Raw genomic sequence first — 26,393 nt, 5'->3', positions numbered from 1 at the left:
AATTAAGTCAGGCTGTGGGAATAGAAGGAAGGAAGAGGCGACAAGATCGTACTAGGCTCCGTTACCTGGGAGGACTCAGGGAACATGCGCGAGAGCGCATCCACTTTGTTGTTCTTGGATCCGGGCCGGTACGAGATATGGAACTGAAATCTTGAAAAGAATAGCGCCCAAAGGGCTTGACGGGGTCTTAAGCATTTGGCAGTCCACAGATATTCAAGATTCTTGTGATCTGTGAATATTGTGATGGGATGAGTGGCTCCTTCCAAGAGGTATCTCCGCTCCTCCAGAGCGAACTTGATGGTCAATAGTTCTCGGCCGCCTATGTCATAATTCCTCTCCGGTGGGCTCAGCTTCCAAGATGCGAAAGCCACCGGGTGTAACAAAGCTTTAGGCCTTTGTCGTTGTGAGAGGATGGCTCCTGTGGCTGTCTCGGAGGCATCTACTTCCAGTACAAATGGTAGTACTGGATTGGGATGCTGTAAAATAGGAGCTGAGGTGAACAAAGTCTTTAGTTTGGTAAAGGCTTCTTGGGCTTCTTGAGACCACTGAAATCGGGTGTGTTGGCGGGTTACATAGTTACATAGTTAGTCAGGTTGAAAAAAGACACAAGTCCATCCAGTTCAACCCAAAAAAAAAAATATATATAATACATATATATATATATATATATATATATATATATGTGTGTGTGTGTGTGTGTGTGTGTGTGTGTGTGTGTGTGTGTATATATATATATATATATATATATATATATATATATATATATATATATATATACATACACACATATATATACACATATATATATATATACACATACACACATACATACACATATACATATACCAGCCCATATACCCAAATCTATACCCACAGTTGATCCAGAGGAAGGCAAAAAACCCCAGCAGAGCATGATCCAATTTGCTAAAGCAGGATAAAAAATTCCTTCCTGATCCCCCGAGAGGCAATCGGATTTTCTCCGGATCAACTTTACCTATAAATTTTAGTACCCAGTTATATTACGTACACTTAGGAAATAATCCAGGCCTTTCTTAAAGCAATCCACTGAGCTGGCCATAACCACCTCTGCAGGGAGTCTATTCTACATTTTCACAGCTCTTACTGTGAAGAAACCTTTCCGTATTTGGAGATGAAATCTCTTCTCCTCTAGACGTAAAGAGTGCCCCCTTGTCCTCTTTGTTGACTTTAAAGTGAATAACTCAACATCAAGTTCCCTATATGGACCCCTTATATATTTGTACATGTTGATCAAATCCCCCCTTATTCTCCTCTTATCAAGAGTGAATAAATTCAGTTCCTCTAATCTTTCCTCATAGCTGAGTTGCTCCATGCCTCTTATCAGTTTGGTTGCCCTTCTCTGCACTTTCTCCAGTTCCCCGATATCCTTTTTGAGAACTGGTGCCCAAAACTGAACGGCATATTACAGATGAGGTCTTACTAATGATTTGAACAGGGGCAAAATGATATCTCTCTCTCTGGAGTACATACCTCTCTTAATACAGGAAAGGACTTTGCTCGCTTTGGAAACCGCAGCTTGGCATTGCATGCTATTATTGAGCTTATGATCTACCAAAACCCCCAGATCCTTCTCCACTATGGATTCCCCCAGGTGTACTCCCCCTAGTGTGTATGATGCATGCATATTTTTAGCCCCCAAGTGCATAACAGTGGGTTAGCTGAGTAATGGGGGCAACTATTGAAGAGAACCCGACGATGAATCTGCGATAGAAATTAGCGAAGCCCATAAACCTTTGCATGGCATTCTTATCCCTTGGAGCAGGCCATTCCAAGATTTCCTTGATCTTTTGGGGGTCCATGGAAATGCCTTCGGTAGAAATGACGAATCCTAAGAATTGAACGGTAGTTATTTCAAATTCACATTTCTCCGCCTTAAGGTACAGCCGATGTTGTCGGAGGATGGTGAGGACTTTCTGCACGTGGATCCTGTGGAGTTCAAGAGAAGCAGAGAAAATAAGGATATCATCCAAATATACCACTATAAAATCATCAAGATAGTCTCTGAAGATATCATTTACTAGATGCTGAAATGTGACCTCGGCATTGCACAGGCCAAAGGGCATAACAAGTTATTCATAGTGGCCAAATCTCGATCTGAAGGCTGTCTTCCATTCATCCCCAGCACGGATTCTAATGAGATTGTAGGCCCCCCGCAAGTCCAATTTGGAAAATATTTTGGCAGATCGGAAGCACTGGAATAACTCAGGGATGAGTGGAAGTGGATAGCGATTTTTGATTGTAACTTTATTAAGTTCCCTGTAGTCAACACATGGCCTAAGGGATCCCTGCTGGCGAAGAAGATGGGCGAATGAACCCCTTTTCAAGATTTTCATCAATGTAGGCTTTGAGAGCCTTTAGTTCAGTCTCGGATAAGGGGAATATTCGTCCAAAAGGGATCTTAGAGCCGGGTAACAGTTCAATGGGGTAGTCATATGGTCTGTGTGGTGGTAGAGGGTCAGCCTTCTTTTTATCAAAGACGTCCTTAAACTCAGAATAGGCCTGAGGAATGTGCTGAAGGGGATTAGTGGCGGGGGCCACGGTCATACAAGGACCTGGAACAGAATCAAAACAGTGCTGCACACAATAGGCGGATGTAAAGGACACTTCCTTCTTGTTCCAACTGATCTGGGGATCGTGAGCCTGCAACCAAGGAAGTCCCAGGATGATAGGGAACATGGGAGATGATATTAGATCAAAGCGTAGGAGTTCTCTATAGCCGGAGTCTGTAATAGTAAGTAGGGATAGTGTCTCCTGTGTTACTGGACCTGAGTGTGGCAGAGATCCATCTGCTAAATGGACTAGAAGGTGTGTTGCTTTATTCTGGCTTGGAATGAGTAGTTGCTGTGCAAGGGAGATGTCCAAAAAGCAACTACATGCCCCCGAGTCAATCACGGCTGGGAGTGGGATCTTCTCTTCCAGCTGTAGGGAAACGGAGAGAGTCACATACGTTTGAGCAGGACCAACACTCTGTTAGTTCATTATACACCGTGGGGGCAACTTACAGGGTCTCACGGGGCAGCTGTGAATGAAATGTCAAAGCCCCCCACAGTATAAGCACAGATTGGCCTGGCCTCTCCGTTGTCGCTCTTCTGGGGTGAGACGAGGACGGACCAAACCCAGCTGCATGGGCTCCCCCTCCGAAGCCAAGGGACCTGAAGGGACCGGGATGGGCGGATATGGGACAGTGGCCTTAGGAAGCATCCAGCTAGGCCGAGGGGCCTGGAGGCGTTCGGAGTGCCGCTCGCGTATCCATCTGTCCAGTTTTGTGGCCAGCTGGATTAATTCCTCCAGGGAGGCAGGAGTCTCTACTTGGGCCAACTCGTCCTTTAGGTTCTCGGAGAGCCCTAACCGGTATTGATAACGCAGGGCCGCCTCGTTCCAGCCGGTGTCAGCTGACAACTTGCGAAACTCAACGGTGTAATCTTCCACCGGTCTCCTCCCCTGTGAGAGGGAATGCAGGGTAGCCTCAGCCGTGGCAGTACGCTGAGGGTCATCATATAATTATCCCATGGCCTCAAAGAAGGTGTCCATGGAATTTAACAAGGGGCTTCTCTGTTCCGTAAGGCTATGGGCCTAGGCCTGGGATTCCTCAGTGAAAAGAGAAATAATAAACCCGACCTTGACGATCTCAGAAGAAAAGGTCCTGGGTTGCAAAGCCAAGTACAAGGAACATGCATTTTTAAAGGCTCTGAAGTTCTTTTGGTCGCCTGAAAATCGCTCAGGCGTGGTACTCGTGGTTCGAGTACCACCATCATCATAGCGGGTGGAGGCTGGACTTGAGGTGTGGAGGCACCGCTGGCGGAAGCCTGTATAGGATTTGTGGGTGCCAGAGCTGTGGCTAGTTGCTGAAGCCTGCTGTCGATCTGTACATAGCCATCCTGTAGTTTCTGTACTGCTTCTGTGAGTGCAGAGACTTGCTGGCACAGGACTTCTAATGGAGAACCCGCTCTGTTGGCCTCTTTCATGGCTGGTTTGTATTATCATATAAATGTACTCACCGAGGCCAAGATGCTGAGAGCAGTCGCTGTTGCGACTCGGCGCAGACCACCCCTGAAGGTGGCACAGAGGGTGGTTGCACCAAGAGGCACAAGCTACCAGTAGGACAGTCACTTGCTAGTAGATCAGCAGGTAGCTTGAGCAGAGCTGAAAGGTGATGTCCTGTGGGAAGTTCCAGAAGCAATGGTAGCAAGTCTGTAAGGCAAAGGCAGAATCCAGGAGGCAGGCCAGGGGTCAAATACAGTCCAGATCAGAAGACAAGTACCAGGAATGCTGAGACAGAAGGGTAATCCAAAGACAAGCCAGGGGTCGAACACAGGAGATAGCAGGTAAGTCCAGATGCAGGCTGAGGGTCAAACAGGTTCAGAAAGCAGGAGTCCAAGGTCAAGCCAGAGGTTGGGTCAGGAGAAGATCAGCGAGGTCGATGAGGCAATCCGGGTCACAAAGGGTAATACAGATCACAAGAGCAGATGTGGGAATCACAGGAAGCTGAAGACGAACCAGCAGTGTGTTTGGATGACCTCAATTCCTTTATAGGTCAGCGAGGGGTCACACCCTGTGTGTGTGTGCTTGTGTGCTTCAGCTTAATCCCATTGCGCACAACTGTGTGCCAGAGCGCTTTACCCATGTGCATCTTATGACAGGAGTAGCAAGAGTGCAGGTGGCATGGTGAAAGCCAGAGACCCAAGCCTGAGTTCACTGACAGGAGTCAGGAGGCTCCATGTGGGAGCATGAGCAGTGGTGCTGCTGCTGAAGAGAGCCAGGTAGCTTGGTATTTTGCACTTATTATGTTGCTGTGGAAAGCTGAAACCCATGTGTGGGCAACTGTTTTGTTATTGGACTTATTTTTTCCTTTAATAAAAGTGAGCTAACTAGCCCTTAAATAACACAACTGGCATGGACTCTGATAGGCTCTACATTAAGCTAAACAGCCCCCAACTTTCCAAAACTTAAATCATTTGCTGATGATCCCTCAACCCTGTATTTTTTGATGGCCTTCTCCTTTGCTTTTATATGCATTTTTACATTGGGGTTAAGCCACCCAGGACTTTTGTTCACTTTGTTTTATTTATTACCCAATGGGATGCATTGGCTAATGCCCTTATTTAATATGCTCTTAAAGCAAACCCATCTCTCCTCTGTGTTCTTTGTTCCTAAGATTTTATCCCAATTCAGGCCTTCTAACAAGGGGTTTGTAGTTTAGGGAAGTTGGCTCTTTTGAAATTCAGTGTCTTTGTATTCCCCTTATGTTTTCTATTTGTGTGATTTATACTGAAGCCAATTGACCTGTGATCACTGTTTCCTAAATTGCACAGTATTTCCACATCCGTGATCAGGTCTGTATTGTTGGTAATCAGTAGATCCAGTAACACTTTATTTCTAGTTGTGCATCTACCATCTGACCCATAAAATTGTCCTGCAAGACATTTAGGAACTGGCGAGCCTTCGATAAATGCACGGTTCCCTCCGTCCAGTCTATGTCTGGATAAATAAAATCCCCCATTATGATAAAACTTCCAATCCTTGTTGCTAATCCAACTCATGATAGGAGATCTGTCTCTCCCTCCTCCCTCAGGTTAGGGGGCCTATAGCATACTCCCAGTAATATTTCCCCCTTAGCTTCATCCCTTTGGAGCGCTACCCATAACAATTCCACCTCCTCCCTAGCTCCCTTAGTGATGTCATCTCTCACATTCACTTGTACAATTTTCTTGATATATAGGCATATCCCTCCCCTTTTTTACCCTCTCTATCGGTGCGATAAAGGGTATACCCTTGAATGGTTGCCAGCTAATCATGAGAGCTGTTGAACCAGGTCTCTGAAATTCCCACAAAATCTAAATCCTCTTGGTACAACAGTATCTTTAGTTCACCCATTGATTTGATGATTTTGATCATTGCTTAAAAGACCAGAAAATTGGATGAGATTGGATGAGATTACTGCTTTACAACAGGTGATATTTCTGTTGCAACATGATACCCAATTTGCTGTGTTGGATCAACAACTCAATGAAAAAGTCAACAAAATTGAGATGGACACTAATGCTGGAAAGAAAGAGAAGCTCCTTTGCGACTAATTGGACTATGAACTTAATAATGTTTATGTTTGGAAGAAAACACGCCCTTTGGTTCATTTTGGCAATTCACACAAGAAACTGGTTAGCTTCTCTGACACAGAACCAGAAATTATGAACAACACTCTTGCGGTGTCTGATGGTTCTTCTGATCAATCTGAAGCTTCCGGTGTCACCAATGAGGAAAGTAAACGCGTGTCCTCAAAAAAACGGACAACACAAGTTCAACAGCAAGAAGTTTCATCACAAGGAAACAAGAAGGGGACACATAGGTGATTCTACTCAGACACGTTCTGCCCTCAGAGCTCAGAAGAGTACTTACAACAATGTGATAAATGTATCACACAGAGGAGTGTTAACAGATGAAGAAATCTCCCTTTTATCCAAGGGCTTGAACTTTTGTTCTCATTCACATTTTGATCCATTTAATACCATATTGGACAGGAATATGATATACAAGGAAATTATATTTCTACTGCTGAATGCCCTGTTGTTATTAGTGTTTTGTACTTTAGAGAGAATTGTGCAATTATTGATATGGGGGATCTTGAGTTTGAACATTTCCCATTGTCTGGATGCGGGACTGATTATGGTGGCACCTGGAGAGTTTTGTGCCATCAAATTTTTATCCAATACAGTCCAGCAATCCGGACCTGGATAAATTCCATAAATTGGTAGAGAGAGATCTGTTTGATTTAGCTACACACACGCCATTTCAATCTCAAATTTAACCACTTAAGCCCCGGACCAATTTGCAGCCAAGGACAAAGCACCTTTTTGCGATTCGGCACTGCGTCGCTTTAACTGACAATTGCGCGGTTATGCGTTGTGGCTCCCAAACAAAATTGCCGTCCTTTTTTCCCCACAAATAGAGCTTTCTTTTGGTGGTATTTGACCACCTCCTGCAGTTTTTATTTTTTGTGCTATAAAGAAAAATAAAGCTATAATAAATATCCCTAAAAAATATATAAAACGGGGGGTGGAGCCGGCCGGCAGAGTGTATGGCTGCTTAGACACACAGCTCCTGCCGAGAATACTCTCCGGAGCGGACTACAGCAACGAAAGGCACCCAATCTTTCCAGAAACTGACAGCTAAAGGCGGGCTACCGTTAGAGAGTATGCCGCGGAAAAGAAAAGACCGTAAGGAACCCGGTAAGCTCACAGACTTTTTTGCCCGCTCCGGCCGCACGGACGGCCAAGATGGCGCCGGCCAAGACTCCAGAAATGCGCGCCCGTCCTCCCCGCATGGCGGAGGAGGATGGAGAGGAGATAGCACTCCAGCGGAGGAGCGGAGACAGCGTATGCCAGTCTCCCGAGCCTCGTCTGCCTCAAATAGCCCTGCCAAGACTAAACAGAGGATGACAGACACCTCACCCTCAGGTTCTGAAGCAGAAAGCAGGGGGGTGGAAATAGATGATACACTAGAGTTCCAGGATGCCATTGCGGCCTTCCCCACCAACAATGCCCCTGTGATGGACTCCACTATGAAAGACATGTTGCTGTCCCTGCGGAGCGCAATCCATACGGACATGCTGCAACTAGTCAAACAGTGCAAAACCGAGGTCAAAGCTGTGAGCAGCAGAGTGACCCATATTGAAAGTAAGATGGGCGAATTCACTACAACCTTCAATGCAATGGTGGATGCGCACAATGACCATGACGATGACATTCAATGGCTCAGATCAAAAGTCGCAGACCTTGAGGATCGTTCCAGGAGGAACAATATCAAGGTACGGGGGATCCCCGAAACAGTCAAACCCCAAGAATTGATGGCCTATTTATCCACGGTAATGAAGGATGCCCTCCCAGACCTCCCGCTAGAGGAATTAATTATAGACAGGATTCATAGATTGCCAAAACCCAGACACATTCCTGAGCAACTCCCTAGGGACACTATTGCTCGCATCCACTATTACCATGTTAAGGAAAAATTTATGATCGCAACCAGGAATGTAGCTCAACTACCAGAGACTATGAAAGGTCTGTCCTTCTTTGCAGACTTGTCAGCCCATACGATGCAAAGGAGACGCAACTTGGTGACCATCACCAAGCCACTACGGAACCACAAAATTCCTTATTATCTGGAATTATCCAGCCAAGTTGGTGGTGGCGAGAGGAGACCGAGAATATACAATCTCCACCTTGGAGGATGGCATCAGGCTGCTAGAAAAGTGGAATATTATTCCAACTCAGGACGGCAACTCCCAGCTGGAAGAATCGGATGGCAGACGAGTGTCCGACCACTATACCTGAACATATTAAAGGTTGGTGCCTGTATCTCAACTTCATACATTCCGGAGAGTCACACCGGCGGAATGAACTAGTTGAACTTTCCCCTAAAATTAGCGGGTATTTACCTGCTCAGATTTCATGAGGAATCGTATCTTTTTACATCAAGTGCGAACAAGCACATTTATCTGTTTGTTTTTTCCCTTTTTTTTCTTTCCTTTCTTTTCCTTTTTTCTTGGTTATCATTTTTTGCTATACAGTTTTGTGTCCACTTGGACAGTTCATCAATAGGAATCATACAAGGCAATAACTCTGAACCAATAGGACAAGATTTCCTACTTACTACTAGTGTTTGATACTTACCTCCTATAATATTCACGGACCGCTGGGTCTATCCCACTGTACTGGGTTATACATAACTATCCTCTCCACCCTTTGAACATTCCAACTGCGGGGATTCTATTTTGTGCAACGAACTCTTTATCACTGCTTACCTACTAATATTCTTTCATTGAATATGGCGTTTAAAATTACCTCCATGAATGTTAACGGTCTGAACATCCCTTCCAAAAGACATATGCTGTGGAAGGAGGCCCAATCTCAAAAATGTGATGTATTATGCTTGCAAGAAACGCACTTCAAGGCACAAGGGCACCCTCACCTATCTCACAGACAGTACCTGCACTGCTATTATGCATGTGCACAATCTAAAAAGAGGGGGGTTGCTATCCTAATTAAACAATCAGTAGCATTTAAATATAAATCACATTACAGCTATGTAGAGGGCAGATATATCATCTTAGCCTGTGAGATAGGTGATGTGGCATATACCATTGTCAATACGTATGCTCCCAATAACAATCAGATTGCATTTTTAAATAAGCTATGGAAAAAGGTACAGAAGAATGTATTTGGCCATGTTATACTATGTGGTGATCTGAACGTTATCTCTGATCCACATTTGGACATATCTAGCTCTGGTAGCAGGAAAACGTTTAGATCATCCCTATCGGGTTTTACCTGTAACAACAACATGTATGATGTTTGGAGATGTCAACACTCCAATGAAAGGGATTTTTCTTTCTTTTCTAAAGTACACCTGACGTACTCCAGAATTGATGTGTTTCTGGTAGACAAATTTCTTTTACAAAAAATCTCCAAATCTGAGATAGGACAGATCTCGTGGTCCGACCACGCGCCGGTATCTGTGACAGTGGGCACTCAAGGTATCACTACTAGAGCTAACAGGTGGCGTAACGATACCCTGCTGTTCGCAGACCCGGTGCTTGCGTCGGACATAGAGAAATCACTTAAAGAATTTTTTGAATTCAATGACTCACCTACTGTGGACCCTTTTAATCTCTGGTTATCACACAAAGCGTATCTAAGAGGGATCCTATTGAAACATAGCGCAGCCATACGGAGGAAAAGGAGGCAGCGAATGGAAGAAATCTTGAATGGTATTACACAATTAGAGTCTCAAAACAAACTAACACCCTCATTGAAAGTTAGCTCAAAGCTATCCAAAGCTAGAGAAGACCTTAGGAATCTATTAATATCGCAACATGTCAGAAATACACACAGACTTAAGGCTACTTTCTATATGCATGGTAATAAAGTAGGTAAATTACTAGCAAACCAGCTTAAAGACAAAGCTATAAAACAAAAAATTCCCTTTCTGCTTCACCATAAGACAGGATCCAAACACATTAACCCCAAGGACATTGCAGACACGTTTAGAGATTATTACGAAGATTTATACAACATAGGAAAAGACCCTGACACCCCCCAACCCACGTCAAATCTAATAAATTCCTTCTTAAAGGACATTTCGCTCCCTATGATCCAACCTGTGGAACTAGAAGCATTAAATTCTCCCTTTACTGAATTAGAAATCAAAAAAACTATAGCCACTCTACCCAATAACAAATCACCAGGCCCAGATGGCTATTCTTCGGAATATTATAAACAATACCAAGAAATCCTAGCACCATATCTACAGAAGATCTTCCATAGCGCTGCCTCCTCGGCCTCCTTCCCTGAGGAAATGCTACAGGCTACAATTGTCACATTGCCCAAACCGGGGAAGGAACCGAACAGGGCTCAAAACTTCAGGCCTATACCGTTATTAAACACGGATGTTAAATTGTACGCGAAAATTTTAGCGAACAGACTGGTGAAAATTTTACCACGCCTAATAAATCAGGATCAGGTGGGGTTTGTGGAAGGCAGGCAGACCACAGACGCTACCAGACGTATACTCAACATTATACATTACGCAAATGAATCACGTCAGCCCTCTGTCCTCCTGTCTTTAGATGCTGAAAAGGCCTTTGACAGGATACATTGGGGCTATATGTCTAAAGTATTAGATAAATTCGGGTTCATCGGGCAAGTACAATCCGCAATTAGTGCACTATACTCTACCCCATCAGCCACGATATTCACAGAAGGTATTTTTTCTGACCCATTCCCCATATCTAACGGCACGCGCCAGGGGTGTCCCCTATCACCCCTAATATTTGCACTCATGATGGAACCACTAGCTGAAAAAATAAGACAACACCCTCAAATATCCGGAATACACATAGGTAAGGAGGACCATACAGTGACATTATTTGCGGACGATGTTATTTTATCTTTATCTAACCCGACTTACTCACTTAGGGCTGTACAAGACCTACTCACTCAATTTAACGCAATTTCATACTATAAAATTAACTCCTCGAAATCAAGTATTATGGGCTTAGCATTGCCGCTGGACATGGAGAAATCTTTAAAAGACACACTGCTATTTACATGGGCTGACAAATCCCTCCACTACCTAAGCATCTCACTTACGAAGCACTTTTCACACCTATTCCAAGCTAACTTTGAACCGTTAATTGCTGATTTTACTCAAGAAATGCTCAAACTGAAACGTTATTACCTATCTTGGTCAGGCAGGTTGGCTGCGTATAAAATGATCCTACTCCCCAAATTATTGTATTATTTCAGAGCAATCCCTATCCATTTACCGGCCTCCTTTTTCTCTAAAATGCAGAGCGCTTTATCCAAATTTTTATGGGAAGGGAAGAGAGCTAGATGTCATCATTCTATCCTTACTAAACATAGAGGAGCGGGAGGCATGGGAGTTCCCCTTATAAAAGATTATCACATGGCAGCTAACTTAGCTCAAGCAGCGGCATGGTATGACACAGCACACCCAATACATTGGAGCAGAGCAGAACAAGCTTATGTACAAAAGGGAGAAGTAATAAACTTACTATTGTCCACGGCACTTTTTAATCAAAAATTTTGTGAAAACCATCCCATGATCCATGCAACACTTAAGGCCTGGGAATACTTTTTACAAGTTAAAAACCCTCACGTTAAACACGTATCAATACCCATTCCTCTTAAAACTCTTCTATTACTAGCACCAGACTTGCAGATTCAAACTTGGGAGAGAGCAGGCATTCAATTCATAGCAGATCTATATGAGTCACGGAAACTGAGATCCTTTGAAAATCTGCAATCTAAATACTCACTACCGCACACAGAATTTTTAACATTCGCTAGCATTTCACACATTTTGAAAGGTTCACCTACTCCTGTATTAGACATTCTAGAAGAAATTCACAAACTGTGGAAGGCAGGCTCTGCTAGGAAAAATGGCATTTCTTGTTTTTATAACTTACTGAATAGCAAGAAATACCTAGATATTCCTAAACAATTCCATAAATGGGAATCAGAATTGAAAATTAACATATCACGGGAGCAGTGGCGTTGTGCGATTAAAAACAATAATACCCACACTAAATGTTCCAATTACAAAGAAACGACCCAAAAATTACTTCTCAGATGGTACAAAACGCCTTACATCTTAGCAAAATACGACAAAACATTAAATAACCTATGTTGGAGGGGTTGCGGCCAGGTAGGCAACTTGGTGCATATGGTATGGGCTTGTATATCTCTAAAAAGTTTCTGGACAGTGATTTCGAATTTAATAGCCGGAGTGACAGGCATACTAAATAAACTAACAGCTGAACGAGCGATCCTGAGTATTGACTTAGATATTTATCCCAGCACCTGTCGCACCTTGGTATTGCATATTCTTCAGGCTGCTCGCCTGGTCATAGCTCGCCATTGGAAGTCAACTTCACCCCCCCTGATCAAGGAAGTTCTACAATTGGTAAATGATTCATATGCATACGAAAGGACATTAGCATGGAAGGAGGGAAACCAAATAAAAGTAATAGCCCAGTGGTCATTATGGGACCAATTCCATAAGACAAATTAATTTGTCCACCCGTAAACTGGAAATATTGCCTTACTATATTTGTTATATTTGTTTATACTTGTTTATATACGTTATATATGCCTCTATAGAAATCTCGCAACAGAATATACAGGGATTTGCTAAACTTTTCCTTTTTCTAATCAGTCATAGTGTAAAACAGCACAGTGTATATGACGGTAATTTAATATATACTGTTCCTATTTCACGATGCAAATCGATTCTTGTATGATTCATGCATATGTTGAATGTGGTAACTACAGATGTTGAATTTCTACTACATTTCTTATAAATGTATCTGTACTCTTTATTTGTACTTATATTTAAAAATCTAATAAAAAATAATTGAAAAAAAAAATATATAAAACATTTTTTCCTCAGTTTAGGCTGATACATATTCTTCTACATATTTTTTGTAAAAAAAATCACAATTAGCGATTATTGATTGGTTTGCGCAAAATTTGTAGCGTCTACAAAATAGGGGATAGTTTTATAGCATTTTTATTAATATTTTTTTTTTTACTAGTAATGACGGTGATCAGCAATTTTTATTGTGACTGCGACATTATGGCGGACACATCTGACATTTTTGACACATTTTTGACACATTTTTGGAACCATTGTCATTTATACAGCAATCAGTGCTATTTAAATGCACTGATTCCTGTGTAAATGACACTGGCAGTGAAGGAGTTAACCACAAGGGGGCAGTGTAGGTGTTATGTATGATGTTCTGTGCATTGTCTGCTCATTTCTGGTTTTTCAGTTCGTTCTTTCAGGCCTTGCTGTTTATCGGTGCTTTCTGTTGTCCGTTCTGACCAGCAGACCGCTTTCAAGCCATGTTTTGTGTACGTACTCGTCGTAGAGTTTGTGCTGTGCAGGGGCTTGGTGTAGGGCTTTTAGCTTTGACACAAGTCCATGAACAGGGAGAGGAGGCGTTCATGGACCAAGAATTGGTTGCGCCAGCGTGACCAGTTCTCGCACATGCCTTTGCTACGTGAGATCCGGGAGAATAATCCTGATGATTTCAGGAATTATATCCGGATGACGGACCCCATTTTTCACCGTTTTCTGGCTTTGCTGTCCCCTTATATCAGCAGGCAGGATACCTGCATGCGGCAAACCATCACTCCGGAGCAGAGGCTCATTGCCATGTTACGCTACTTAACGACAGGGAGAAGCCTTCAGGACCTCAAGTTCTCGACAGGCATCTTCCCCCCAGGCTCTGGGAATCATTATTCCAGAGACCTGTTCTGCCATCATTCAGGTCCTGTAGAAGGACTATATGAAGGTAAGTTTTCTCCTTTAACAGTACATTCTATGTATTTAATGTTTGCTAATGTCTTGTATTTCTTTCCTCACTCCCTAATTACCATGATTGCAATATGCTCTAATTGATATGCTGTGCCCCTTTGTCCTCATGCATGCTGGAAGCTTTTCAAGTTCCTTTTTTGTCCTTCATGCATATTTGCCTTCATTAACTTCCCCAGCATGCTCTTCTGGGGCCATAAACCTATAGTCTAGTCACTTAGCAATGTATTTAGTCAGCTCCATAGTATTCCTTTCCCCTAAACACCCCCTAAAATATGTACAAATGTTATGTCTGTACTTAAATTCATGCAGAGTGCCCAAATTTTTTTTTGGGTTGGGCCAAACTCATTAGGAACCCCCCTCCCCCAACTGCTAGGTCAGCCAAACCCAATACACACTATACCTACCTTTTTTCTGGTCAGATTTATGGATAAATTCACCAAAGCATGTAGTGCAAGGGCCTGCCTCAATACTTTCAAATGCTACAGTTTAATATTTTTTTCTCCTATTATTATCTTGATAGGTAATAGCATAATGTCAATATGTGCTTCCATTTGTTCCTTTTTTTTTTGTATTATGACACTTCTTACCTGTCTGGTGGGCTGCCAATAGTGTAAGTAAGGAATGTTATACTGATATTGTCCAAAAATGTTTGTGTCTAATCTGCTTGCAATGTTGATGTGCAAAATGACAATTTTTTTTCTTGTTTGACTCCACAGTTTCATTCAACGCCACAGGAATGGCAGACTATGGCCTCCCACTTTTCCAGCCATTGGGACTTTCACAATTGTGGAGGTGTAGTTGATGGGAAACACATCCGCATCGTCCCACCCCCCAACTCGGGGTCCTACTATTATAATTACAAGGGGTTTAATAATAATCGTGATGTTGGCGATGGTGTCAGCGACCTATGACTTCCTTTATGTGGACGTGGGGCAAAATGGCCAGATGTCAGATGGTGGAGTGTTTGCGCGGACGGAATTCAACTGGCAGCTCCAGAGTGGCAGTCTTTGCTTGCCACCTCCAGAGGAGAATGTAGAAGAACTCCCGTTTGTTTTCGTCGCGGATGAGGTGTTTGCTCTGGCAAACCACCTGATGTGGCCTTTCCCAATGAGTACCCTCACCCCAGATCAGAGGATCTTTAATGTGCGGCGAAGAGTCGTGGAGAACACTTTCGGAATAATGGCCGCCTATTTTTTTTTTTTGACTTTTTTTTTTAACCATAGATTTTTATTGAGTTTCATAGTATATGGTACAAGGTATGCAACAGGTAGTGCAACATGTCAGTTATACATAATGAGAACAACCGCAGAACAGAAAGAAAGATGAGGGAAAGGGGAAAGAAAAAAAAAAAAGAGAGGAGCTCAGGGTATACACAGTATCATACACATGCAGGCTTCATATGGCATAGTAGGAGACGTTGTCAGTGGGAGGTCGAACTCGTCACCCCATCTGGGAACTAACTGTGACGGGTTCTTAAGGGCGCCATAGGAAGGGGTCCGACTTTGGCCCCAGATGATGATCCCTAGAGCTCCATCTCGCAAATGTATATGACCAATAGCGGAGGCTAGTGAATGAAGGTGGGAAGACCGTCTGTTACAGGTGTAGCACAAAACATATAGCTTAACTCAGAGTTGTAATAGATAACTTTAACAAGAAACAACGTGTTAATTGGGAGAGCAACACAGGTACACAGGGTAAGAGCTTCAGGTACTGACCGGGTAAGGAGGTCAGGTAAGTAATAGGTCTGTCATAGGGGGTTTGCATTTAGTGTGTTGAAGCCAAAGGTCCCAGTTGCTTCTGAATTCAGGAATAAGGAGGTGGCCTTTGGCATGTATGAGTTCCATCAGGCAGTGGTTGTTTAAAAGTGTGATTATTTCCACACCGGAAGGGGCTAGAGGGGATTTCCAGTTTTTGGCGATGGCTAGACGCGTGGCGATAAGAACATGGGTGAGAATGTGTCGAGTGGGTTGAGGCCAGTCTTCCAATTCGAGACCAAATAGTACTAGTTGCGGTGTCAGTGGTACAGGAATCTTTAAAATGGACATAAGGAGTTTGGATAGGATGGACCATAGTGGGGTTAGGATTGGGCAGTCCCACCATATGTGGAGTGGAGTACCTAAGGATCCACAGTTTCTCCAACACAGATTGCTCGCAGTTGGATATATATGGGCCAGTTTGATTGGTGTGAGGTACCAATTATGGTATATTTTTTGGACTGTTTCCCAATGCAGTAGGCATTTGGAGAATTTCATGGGTGCTCGAAGCGAGCGGAACTATTGCTGGGGGGTGTAGGTGCGATGTAGTAAGTGTTCCCATTTTAACATTGTGGGGGATTTGAGAGGTGGAGAGATTTCAGTGAGGAGTTTGTAGCAAATCGAGATCCCTCGTTGGTGGGGTGAGGTGAGGTTGAAGAAGGTCAGTATGTGCCAAGTAGTTAGGTTGTTTGACCATTGTATTTTAGAGAGAATCGATCGTATTCTTAGGTATTTGAAGAAGTCCTTATGGCTTATGTGAAAGTTGGCGTGTAGAGTGTGGAATGGTTTGAGGTTGGAATTCTGGTACAGGTGTCCGAGGTTGAGGACCCCTAAGGATGTCCATGCGGAGAGATCGATATCAGGAGTGAGGATGTGTAGAGCTGACAGTGGTATATGTTGGAGTAGACGTAACGGGATACCCGCAGAAGTTTGTAGGGTAGATTTCCACACTCGAATGGAAGCGTTAATGGCCGCCTATTTTTGACGCCAATACACATGGCGGAGTATAAACTAAATCACATCACAGAGCAAGATGAGGTGACAGTCTCTTCTTCAGATAATCTTATTATGTTGTGGGTCTGCTACACACACACCTTGTTTTTGTTGATAATGTATGTAGAGCATTACTGACAAAAATATTTCTCATTTTCAGCACCATGACAGAAATATGTGGAGTCATGAAAAGGGTGTGATTGGGGAAATTTAAACATCACTGTGGGTGTTATTTACTAAAGTGCACTGCAAAAGTGCACCTGAAACTGCACTTGGAGTGCAAAGTGGATTTTCCTTTAGTAAATAACACCCATTGCCACAGAAAACAACAACTTTACTACAAATACTGCTTTTGCGCATTGAAAAAGGAAGCCATACATTGTTGATAATTTGACTTTTTACTCAAAGCACATTCACATGTGCGTTTAGAAAAGGGTTTTACAACAAACCTACATATTTGGTGTATAGAAAACATTATTTTGGATAACATTTTTATAACTTGGTGTTTTTTGTGTAAACAGGCATGTATCAAAGCATAACATACAGAACACAGGAACTTACAAAGTTCAACTTTGAAAAGTGAAGACAATATCAGACATGAGTATGTACAAACTGTGCTGACATTGCCTTCATCAGATGGGGGTGTCACCCCTGGAAAAGCCAAATTTGGAAGATGCACACAAATTGAGAATAAAAAAGTGGCCAGTTACCTCCTGATCCCATGCCTAATGTCAACATGTGCTATCCCCTATCATGGGGTATCAATGTACATGTTATGGGGTGCAACCCCTTCATCTCAGCCACTTTAGTAGCAGGGAAGGGGTTGGCAGAGTTCAAAGGTGAGAACATTATTTTTGACACTTTCTAAAGCTGGAATACTTACCTGTAGTGTGAACAAATGTAGTCAAGTGCAAGTTGGCAAAACATCATTTTTTGGAGTGGGCTAACGAACTATGTTTATTACAAACGATTGAACCCATGAACTTGAAAGTGGCCATTTTTAACTGTACAAAATTAAATCAAAGCATATGGAGCAGTATGCAAGCAATAACAATAATATGAACACACGACAACTACTTACTTTTTTGAAGAACTCGCTTGATCCTTCTGTACTGATCATGCTCCCTCAGTTTCAGGTCTGACCAGCGTTTTCTCAGTTGATCCTTGGATTGTCGTACCCCAAAATTCTTCTGAAGACTCTTCACAACTTTAGTCATGATCTTGGCCTTTCTGATATTTGGGTTTGGGTAAAGTCCATACTTCCCATCATAGTCATTCCTCTTCAATATGTCCACCACCTCCAACATCTCTCCAAAATACATATTTGAGGCCTTAAATATTCTTCCCCGGGATCGGGACGTTTCAGGCTCCGGGCTTTCCTCGTCCTCCTCCTTGTTAGTGGAATTAGCATGCCCCTGCTGTGTCTCCGCCATGTGCTCTCCCCACTGCGCCGAAAGAGAAGGGGCGGGGAATAGTCTAGAAAGAACATCAGGGGTGGGCGGAGTTTCATGAAAAAGGGACATAGTTTTAGTTTTAGGTTCATCAAACACACACACAATTTTCAGCTCAAGACTGTTGCAAATTGTTAACAAATAGAAAAGACTATCATTCTGAACCCAGCATTTTTCATTCCTGGCACAAAGGTTTTGGCCACTACTGTCTATTGATATGTGAAACACTTTTTAAAATCAGCAATTAGTGAGCAAAAATCAAGTTAACATCATTCATTTTTAATCCCAAAATATGTAGAACAATACTATACCTGGCTCAAGCTGGGCTCCTCCAGTTCTTCCTGAGTGGAAGGCCCAGGTTGGGCGTTGGAAGACTCAGCAGGGGTGGAATGTAGCATAGAAGGACGCGTGGAAGGAAGGGTAGAGAGGTATTCCCTGACATCAGCCTGGTCTGACAAAAAATGCATCCTCTAGTAGTATCACAGCCTGGGGACATAAACATCATCTGCTGCAGCTCCAGTTTGCATAGACTTCAGCACCTTCTTTCGCTCCCTCAAATATATTCTCCTCAGACCACCAATTTTCGTTCTTAGTTGATGTCTGTCCTGGGGACCACCGGCTTCACAAACTCCAGCAGTTTCTCCATCGCTGCCTGCCTCTTTAATTTGTTACTGTAGTGTGGATGCGTAGCTTGCCACAGACAGGGCAGCTCCCTGTACTTATCGATGAACAGAGGGAGGAAACTATGGTTATTAAACCCATCCATATTCTCTGCAAGACACAACACAAGACAAACCCTAATGTCAGGCTAAACTCGACTAAATCTTGTCCCAATGCAGGCCTCAATCTAAAAGCAGTATAGGCTAGTGATGTACAAAGTTAAAAATTGTACCTTTGTTTGCACGATCGGCGCTTCAGCTTCTCGCTCTGTTCACAGATCGTACGTACGACACACGCGTGTTGCGTTTTATATACAGTGTGGAATTCAGCAGCCAGGAGGTGGCAGGGGTAAGCGGCAGCCAAGCAGTGGGCGGGTGGAGGAGCCTGACTTAATCCCAAGTCCCTCCCCTCTGCCTTCAACACAAAAGAGCCAGAAAGGGGAGGAATGTGGAGGTGTCGGCTCTGAAGCCCCACGGGGAGGCTTCAGCGGCCCTCAAAGCCACCCCCACATATCAAAAGGCCTTTTCCGCCTTGGCTGACTGCAAACTCCAGCAAATGGAGGAGGGGCAACAGATCTTGTGTGAGGAGCTCATCATCCACACCCTCAACAAGGGGTTGTTGGGCCAAATCACACAAGCAACACACTTGTGTGATTTGGACCATGCTCCTCCTCCTTCTGCCACACCTCCAGCACCACAGCCACAGCCTGCAAGGAAGCATGGAAGGAAGACCATAGTGTGATAACCTGGGTTCAGTCCGGTCTGACAGAAGATTCAGCCTCTTGTAGGACCACAGCCTTAGAACATAGATGTCATCTTCTGCTGTTCTGGGTTTCTTGGACTTCAGGACCAGACTGTTCTCTCTCAAATATGTACTCCTCAGGCCACCAATTTTTGCGTTTAAATTGTTGATGTGTGCCCTGGGGGCCAAAGGCTTCGTTAATCTATCCAGTTTCTCCAGCGCTGCCTCCCTCTTTATTTGTTACTGACAACTAAATAAAGGTTTTTTTGGTTGAAGAAATACTTGCCTATGTGTTTTACTTCAAAAAGAACAGTTTATTTGTGAGTAGGCAGGCACATTTCAAAAATACAAAATCAAATTAATAACAATGGGCACCAACACCAAACAACCTCCTCTAGATAAAAAAGAAAACAATAAAATAAAAAGATAATAATGATGCTGTGGTAAGTTGACACACAAAACACACCAAAAAAATTACAAAGATGAGCAAACTGTCAAAAAGGGAGATCATGATAAAAAAACCAACCACAAAATTTAAAAACAAAAAAATGATTGGGGAGATGTGACGAATTAAAATATTGTATTCATGAAATGAGGAAAAAGAATAAAGAAATAAGTTTGAGAGAAGTGTGTGCGAATATGAGCAGCAAAACAACTTCATTCTTGTAGCATTATAAAGAAAAAGAGAATGCGCTGCATTAAATAATTTTTACCATTGCAGCGTGACGAATGTGCTATATCGATTACGAGCGGTAGTTTTACCTGACCGAGCGCTTCCATCTCAGAATTTAATTGTGCGCATGCGTGGCACCTTGTCCGTTGGACTAGGCTACACACGATCAGAACTGACGTGATCGGATCATGTTGTAGGAAAGTTTTATAGCCAAGCTCTCAAACTTGGTCCGTCGGATATTCCGACGGAAGCAGTCCGATGGAGCCCACACACTGTCGGATTATCTGACAACACGGTCCGATCGGACATTTTCCATCAGAATATCCGACCGTGTATACAAGGGTTTAGGAATAACTCACTTAAATCTGTCCAAACGTCTAGTAGGCATCCCGTGTATGATAAAGTTTGAAACACAAAATCATCGATTATAATATAATAAACAACTATAAATAATTATAACAAATAATAATATAATAATAATAAAAATTATTCAATAATGTAATCAAATTAAAAACATAGAAATTTGCTCAGTTGCAGAATTGTCACAAACTTTTCCAAAAATCGCTATCGCTCAATTCTGCAAGTGATTCTAATTTATTATTGCTGTTTTCTAGCTGGTCTAAAACCACTTTTGATGTAAAGGGACGGTTTTGGTTGATATGGACAATATCCAGTTTCCAGGCAGAAGGAACAGTATTTATAATATAAAACTGCATGCAGGGCATTGCACAAACCACTAGGGACAAAAGGGATGTGATAAAGGGATACCGTATTTATTGGCGTATAACACGCACCTTTTTCCCCTTAAAATCAGGGGAAAATCGCGGGTGCGTGTTATACGTCGATACTCTGCACGATTTTTTGGGCTCTGGGTGGCTTTCAGCCACCCAGAGCCCTTCTCGCGGCTTTCGGCCACCTTCGGACCTTCTCGGCGGCTTTCGGCCGTTCTCGGACCTTCTCTGCGGCTTTCGGCCACTCTCGGACCTTCCGCCGAGAAGGTCCGAGAGCGGCTGAAAGCCGCCAATAACTTCCAGGCGCCGCAGAGATACACAGGACATCTTGGCGGCGCCATTTAAAAAAAAATAAGCAGACATCACTAAAGCTACGAACAAGCTGCATGACAAGGCTGCAATGAGGACAGGCTGCAATGACAAGGCTGCAATGAGGACAGGCTGCATGACAAGGCTGCAATGAGGACAGGCTGCATGACAAGGCTGCAATGAGGACAGGTTGCAATGAGGACAGGCTGCATGACAAGGCTGCAATGAGGACAGGCTGCAATGAGGACAGGCTGCATGACAAGGCTGCAATCAGGACAGGCTGCAATGACAAGGCTGCAATGAGGACAGGCTGCAATGACAAGGCTGCAATGAGGACAGGCTGCAATGACAAGGCTGCAATGAGGACAGGCTGCATGACAAGGCTGCAATGAGGACAGGCTGCAATGACAAGGCTGCAATGAGGACAGGCTGCAATGACAAGGCTGCAAATGATGCTGACAAGGCTTCAGATGGACACCGATAAGGCTGCATTGATGGGCATTTAAATGTAAGGTTTATTTTCCTTAAATTTCCCTCCTAAAAGTTTTTTCCACAAAATTCCCTCCTAAACTTGGGGTGCGTGTTATACGCCGATAAATACGGTAATCTGTATTGTGTTCTTTACTTTTTTAATTTGGCATGGTACTCCATCCCCATGCATCCCAACGCTCGCATGGAATGGAGCTTAGCTCTGTGATAGATCCGGCGGAGGTCAGCTTGCACACAGAGCCGGGAGGACATTGCAGGATCCTGGGGACAAGGTAAGCAAGCTGTACCTGAATCCTGCGATGGCATCCTGAGTGTGGCTCGGGGTTACCGCCTTTGGTGCTGAAAATCCACCCTGAGCCACACTTGGGAATACTCTCAAGGAGATTAAGGGTTATGACTAAGCAAAGAAATTTGTGAAACGTGTCAACCATACTCCCCTCTTTGTAAACATTTTCAATGTTGGATGCTTTTAATACATTAAAATGTCTTCCTTTTTCTTGGAGTGCGGTCATTCGGTTTTGCCTTTGAATCATTCATCCAAATCACAGACTGGACCAGCACCTGATTATTAAGGAGAACATAAATAGGAAAACACATATATGTGAGAGTAACCGGGGCTGCACAAACCAAAAAAAGTTCAAAACAAAATGGAAAGTTTCCCCAGGGTTTTTTTTAGGTAGCAAAACATTTAAAAAAATTGTACAGGTATGTTGAGTAAGTCAAGAATTGAAGTTATGTTCAAATATACAGTATATTTATTATAAAATACAAACACTGGTTTACTTTACAAACAACAACATAAAACATCAATCATGGCAAAGAGGCCCCCAGGAGAACAGTTTGCCAATTGCATTTGCAACATTAATATCCACATGAATACCCCAATGCATTTCGACCCATTCTCGTCTTCTTCAGGGGGACTTAGATTCTAGGGAAAATGTATCAAAAATAGAATTTAATGTAAAACATTTGACAGTATACAAAACATCATTACAAATCCTGTGTTTCCTGATCACAGAAACTTGATACTTTCTCATAGAGATAAATATATTTTCTTAAGACTCCCTCCTAGCAGCTCCTCCGCCCCTCCTCTGTGCAAGGTACATCCCCGCATGGGGATGCCCGGTACAGCACCTCAGCATTCCATGCTGTCTTTCTTGTCTCCCCCTGGAAGCATGTGACCTCAGTTTATATGGGAAGCCTCCCCCCTGCCAACACCAAGACATAATTGGTGAGAGCTCCCCACATGGGCTGCTCACCACTCAGGTCTCAAGTCCAGCTTCTCTTCCAGAACAATTCTGCAAGCAGAGGAGGCATCTCTGAGCCAGAGTACAGGTGGCCACACCCCCCACTATACTGACACTCCCATTCCCAGATCAAAAAACAACCAGGCCTGAAATAATACACAGGCCTGGCCAAATTTACCTGCACCTGGGTCATACAGCTAGAAAATTACTATCTAGCACCTACCTGAAAGTAGAGGGTGCTATATAAACATGTAATATACTTTATTTTCACTCTACACTGTAGCACACTAACTTGCTAATAGCAATGAACAAAGCCCTTTTCTATCTCTCCCCACTCCAATATCACACTCCAACTCTATTCCGTACACTTATTCAGAACACAATCAGATCACTTCTGTATATTTATATCTGGTCAGAATATGGAGAACTTTACTCTGACATGTTTTATGTAACATAGGATTTGTTATATTTTGTTGTGTGGACGTAATTGTAATGTGTAGTTTGGTGTATGTGAAATGTCAGCTTCAATCATACCTGACTCAGAGCCATCATCTTATATTCCTCTCTATAGGTGAGGATCTGCTGGGTCAGATTCTGCTGGATGAATTCGGACATTCCCTGGCTCCGAAGCTGAAAGGTAAATGAAACCCGTAGTGTATCTATCACAGGAATCACTGTGTGTAAGGTGCGGAGATGGTGTTGGAATAATTACACTTCATTTGTACCATCTACTCCACTGAGGACTTCTAGATCGTAACCTTTAGAAATTATAATGATGATCGATGTACACCGATTATACTGGATCTGGGGTCTGTCTTCTCTTACCAGGTTCATAGTTCTTGAACACTAAATTGTATTCCATTTTATTCCACGGCCAGAAGCTCATTGCAGGAAATGGATCTATAAAACGTGTTCTCACCAATGGACCACTGTATTCTGTATTGTCCTTTATAAACTGTAGCCTGACAACTTCAGATGTCAGAATGTGTCTTTCTGTGTGAGGTATTGTGACATCATAACCCAGCAGATGTGATTGTGAATAATACTATATGATCACCATGTCAGAGATGTCATAGTGATCACAGGACTGGGAATCATGATGATTTGTTCCTGAATGATAGAAGAGATTTGGATGTCACTTAATAATCAGAAACATACAAAGATGTACATTCCTAGTTCTCTTCTGTAATATCACTTAAAGTGGTTCTAAAGTCTGAAGATTTTGTTTACCTTCTTGCAGTCTATGAAGATGAAGGAAGATTTCTCTTATGTTCATTGATGGACACAGCCGCCTCTTTATCCAGGACCAGGGTTTTATAGCAACACCTACAGGAGTAGAACACTAGGCAGAAAAAACATTGGCACCTCCTATGGACAGTCTTCCCTGGAATTAAAACCCCTTCTCTACTATAGGCCCCCAGACATTGTGCCTAGTGGCAGGAGTATGGATGTATTGTTTTATGCTGGGAATTTTTTTTCCTTCAGATTTTTTCATGTGGGGATCTTCTATTAACTGTCAGGTCACCCCAGTTTGACCAGCGAGAGCAAACAGACCGCTAGCTCTGCTCTCAGTCGACAGTGACTATGCCCCATCCTGGGCTGGGGTGGCCAGTGAGTTAAATCTCTCATGTGGACACATATGACTGGGCACCTATAGTCTGTGCCAGTGTTACCCCTGGGTGACAACCCCCCACTTCAGTGGAGAGGAGGATCTCTGAGTCCAGCATAGGTTCATATTGCTGCCATGTGGCTATTTTTGGCTGGCAGTTATTTTCCCGGAACCACAGCCACCATTTTACCTTCACTTTTGGAGACATCCTGCATTTGCCATGCTCAGTGCCCATTTTCCCTTAGACTAAGTATCAGAATGGGCAGAGAGAGCTGGCTCAGGGTGGTCATGAATTGCCATTTTCTTGTAGCCCACAGAAGTGGCCTTCCCTTGGCTTCTGAGGGTCAGAGGATGTGGGAGTGGTCCCTAGCACCTGGTGGTTCAGTTCTTAGTGGTACACAGGGGCTGAGACATATTGCTGACTTTTAGTAGCATATGGCAGCCTGTGGGGAGTCATCCCCTGGTATCCCTCTATTTCCCTCTCTGCTGGGCAGCCTGGGGGTGGTCGTTTCCTTTACCTTGAGGTCCCTAGTTGCAGCAGCACCTGTCAGGTAGTGCTATCCCTATGGAGTCCCAGGAGCTTGCTACCCCCTGGACCCCCTCCTGAAGGTGGCAGTCCTGTTCCTGTAGACGTGCTGATGGATAATCTCACTTGTGGATGTGGCTATCGCATACCTTGTGTCAGAGCCTGACATGTAGAGGTAGGCCTCTCATACAGCCCCGGGCTAAAGAATACTGATGTTGCTACAGTGCTCATGATGGCATGGGGGGATACCTCCCTTCCCTGTTACGGTGCTCCAACATCAGGCATCTGTTTATCAAGTTTTTTGTAAATCACCATAAAATTCCTTTCTCTGAGTTCATTGATGGACACAGCACCCACCCCTCTATGGAGTTTTCTCCATGACACTGCTTATGACTGGCTGGAGGCCTATAGCAGAGAGTGAGTTTTATACCCAGAAAGGACTGCCTATAGGAGGTGCCAAAGTTTTTTTTTCTACCTAGTGTCCTACTCCTGTAGGTGGGGCATTAAAACCCTGTATGGTCATGGATAATGAAGAAGACGCTGTGTCCATCAATGATCTCATAGAAAGGGATTTTACGGTGAGTAACAAAAAATCTAGATTTTTGTTTATTTCATGGTATTTGTGCATCAAATAGTAACTGATTTGTTTTTTTTTTGTCTATGCATTCAACCTGCAATGATTAAAGCAGTTAAACACAGCTCACCTGTTATGATGTGAATGAGCCCCGGTGTTCATAGTCTGGGTACAGGTGCACTTTAACCACTTGCCGACCAACCGCCACAGTTTCACTGTGGCAGAATTGCACAGCTGGGCAAAACAATGTTATGTTGCTTCGCCCTGTGGCCACCAGGGGTGTGTGCCGCCAGAGGCACTCACGCACACGCTGCCCGCCCCGGAGCTGATGCGAGTGCCCGGTGGGCACGATGACAATCGGGCTTCTGCGATCACTCATGACATAGTGAGAACTGGGATCTTTGTGTGTAAACACATAGATCCCGGTTCTCTGAGGGGAGAAGAAACCGATCATATATTCATATAAAGTATGAACAGCAATCTGTCATCTCCCCTAGACACTAGAACACAGTTAACCCCTTGATCACCCCCAGTGTTAACCCCTTCACTGCCAGTGAAATTTTTACAGTTATCAGTGCATTTTTATAGAACTGATCGCTGTATACATGCCAAGGGTCCCAAAATATGTCAAAAGTGTCCACCATAATGTCGCAGTCCCAATAAAAATCACAGATCGCTGACGTTACTAGTAAACAAATGCT

At 43.4% G+C, this 26,393-nt stretch overlaps 1 protein-coding gene across 1 annotated transcript in view; it reads left to right on the top strand.

Moving 5' to 3' along the window:
• LOC143942156 (uncharacterized) overlaps nt 1–26,393 on the top strand; it is a 1,285,630-nt gene that overhangs the window by 172,126 nt on the left and 1,087,111 nt on the right. Inside the window, exon 6 of the mRNA XM_077463417.1 lies at nt 23,555–23,620. Coding sequence (XP_077319543.1) covers nt 23,555–23,620 — 66 coding nt within the window. The remainder of the gene's footprint in view (nt 1–23,554; nt 23,621–26,393) is intronic.

The sequence above is a fragment of the Lithobates pipiens genome, unplaced genomic scaffold, assembly GCF_037356315.1.
Source record: "Lithobates pipiens isolate NorthernLeopardFrog02 unplaced genomic scaffold, aLitPip1_a1.2 Scaffold_30, whole genome shotgun sequence".
Lineage (NCBI taxonomy): Eukaryota > Metazoa > Chordata > Amphibia > Anura > Ranidae > Lithobates > Lithobates pipiens.
The sequence above is the reverse complement of the archived record's forward strand: the minus strand, read 5'-3'. Positions and strand labels throughout refer to the sequence as shown.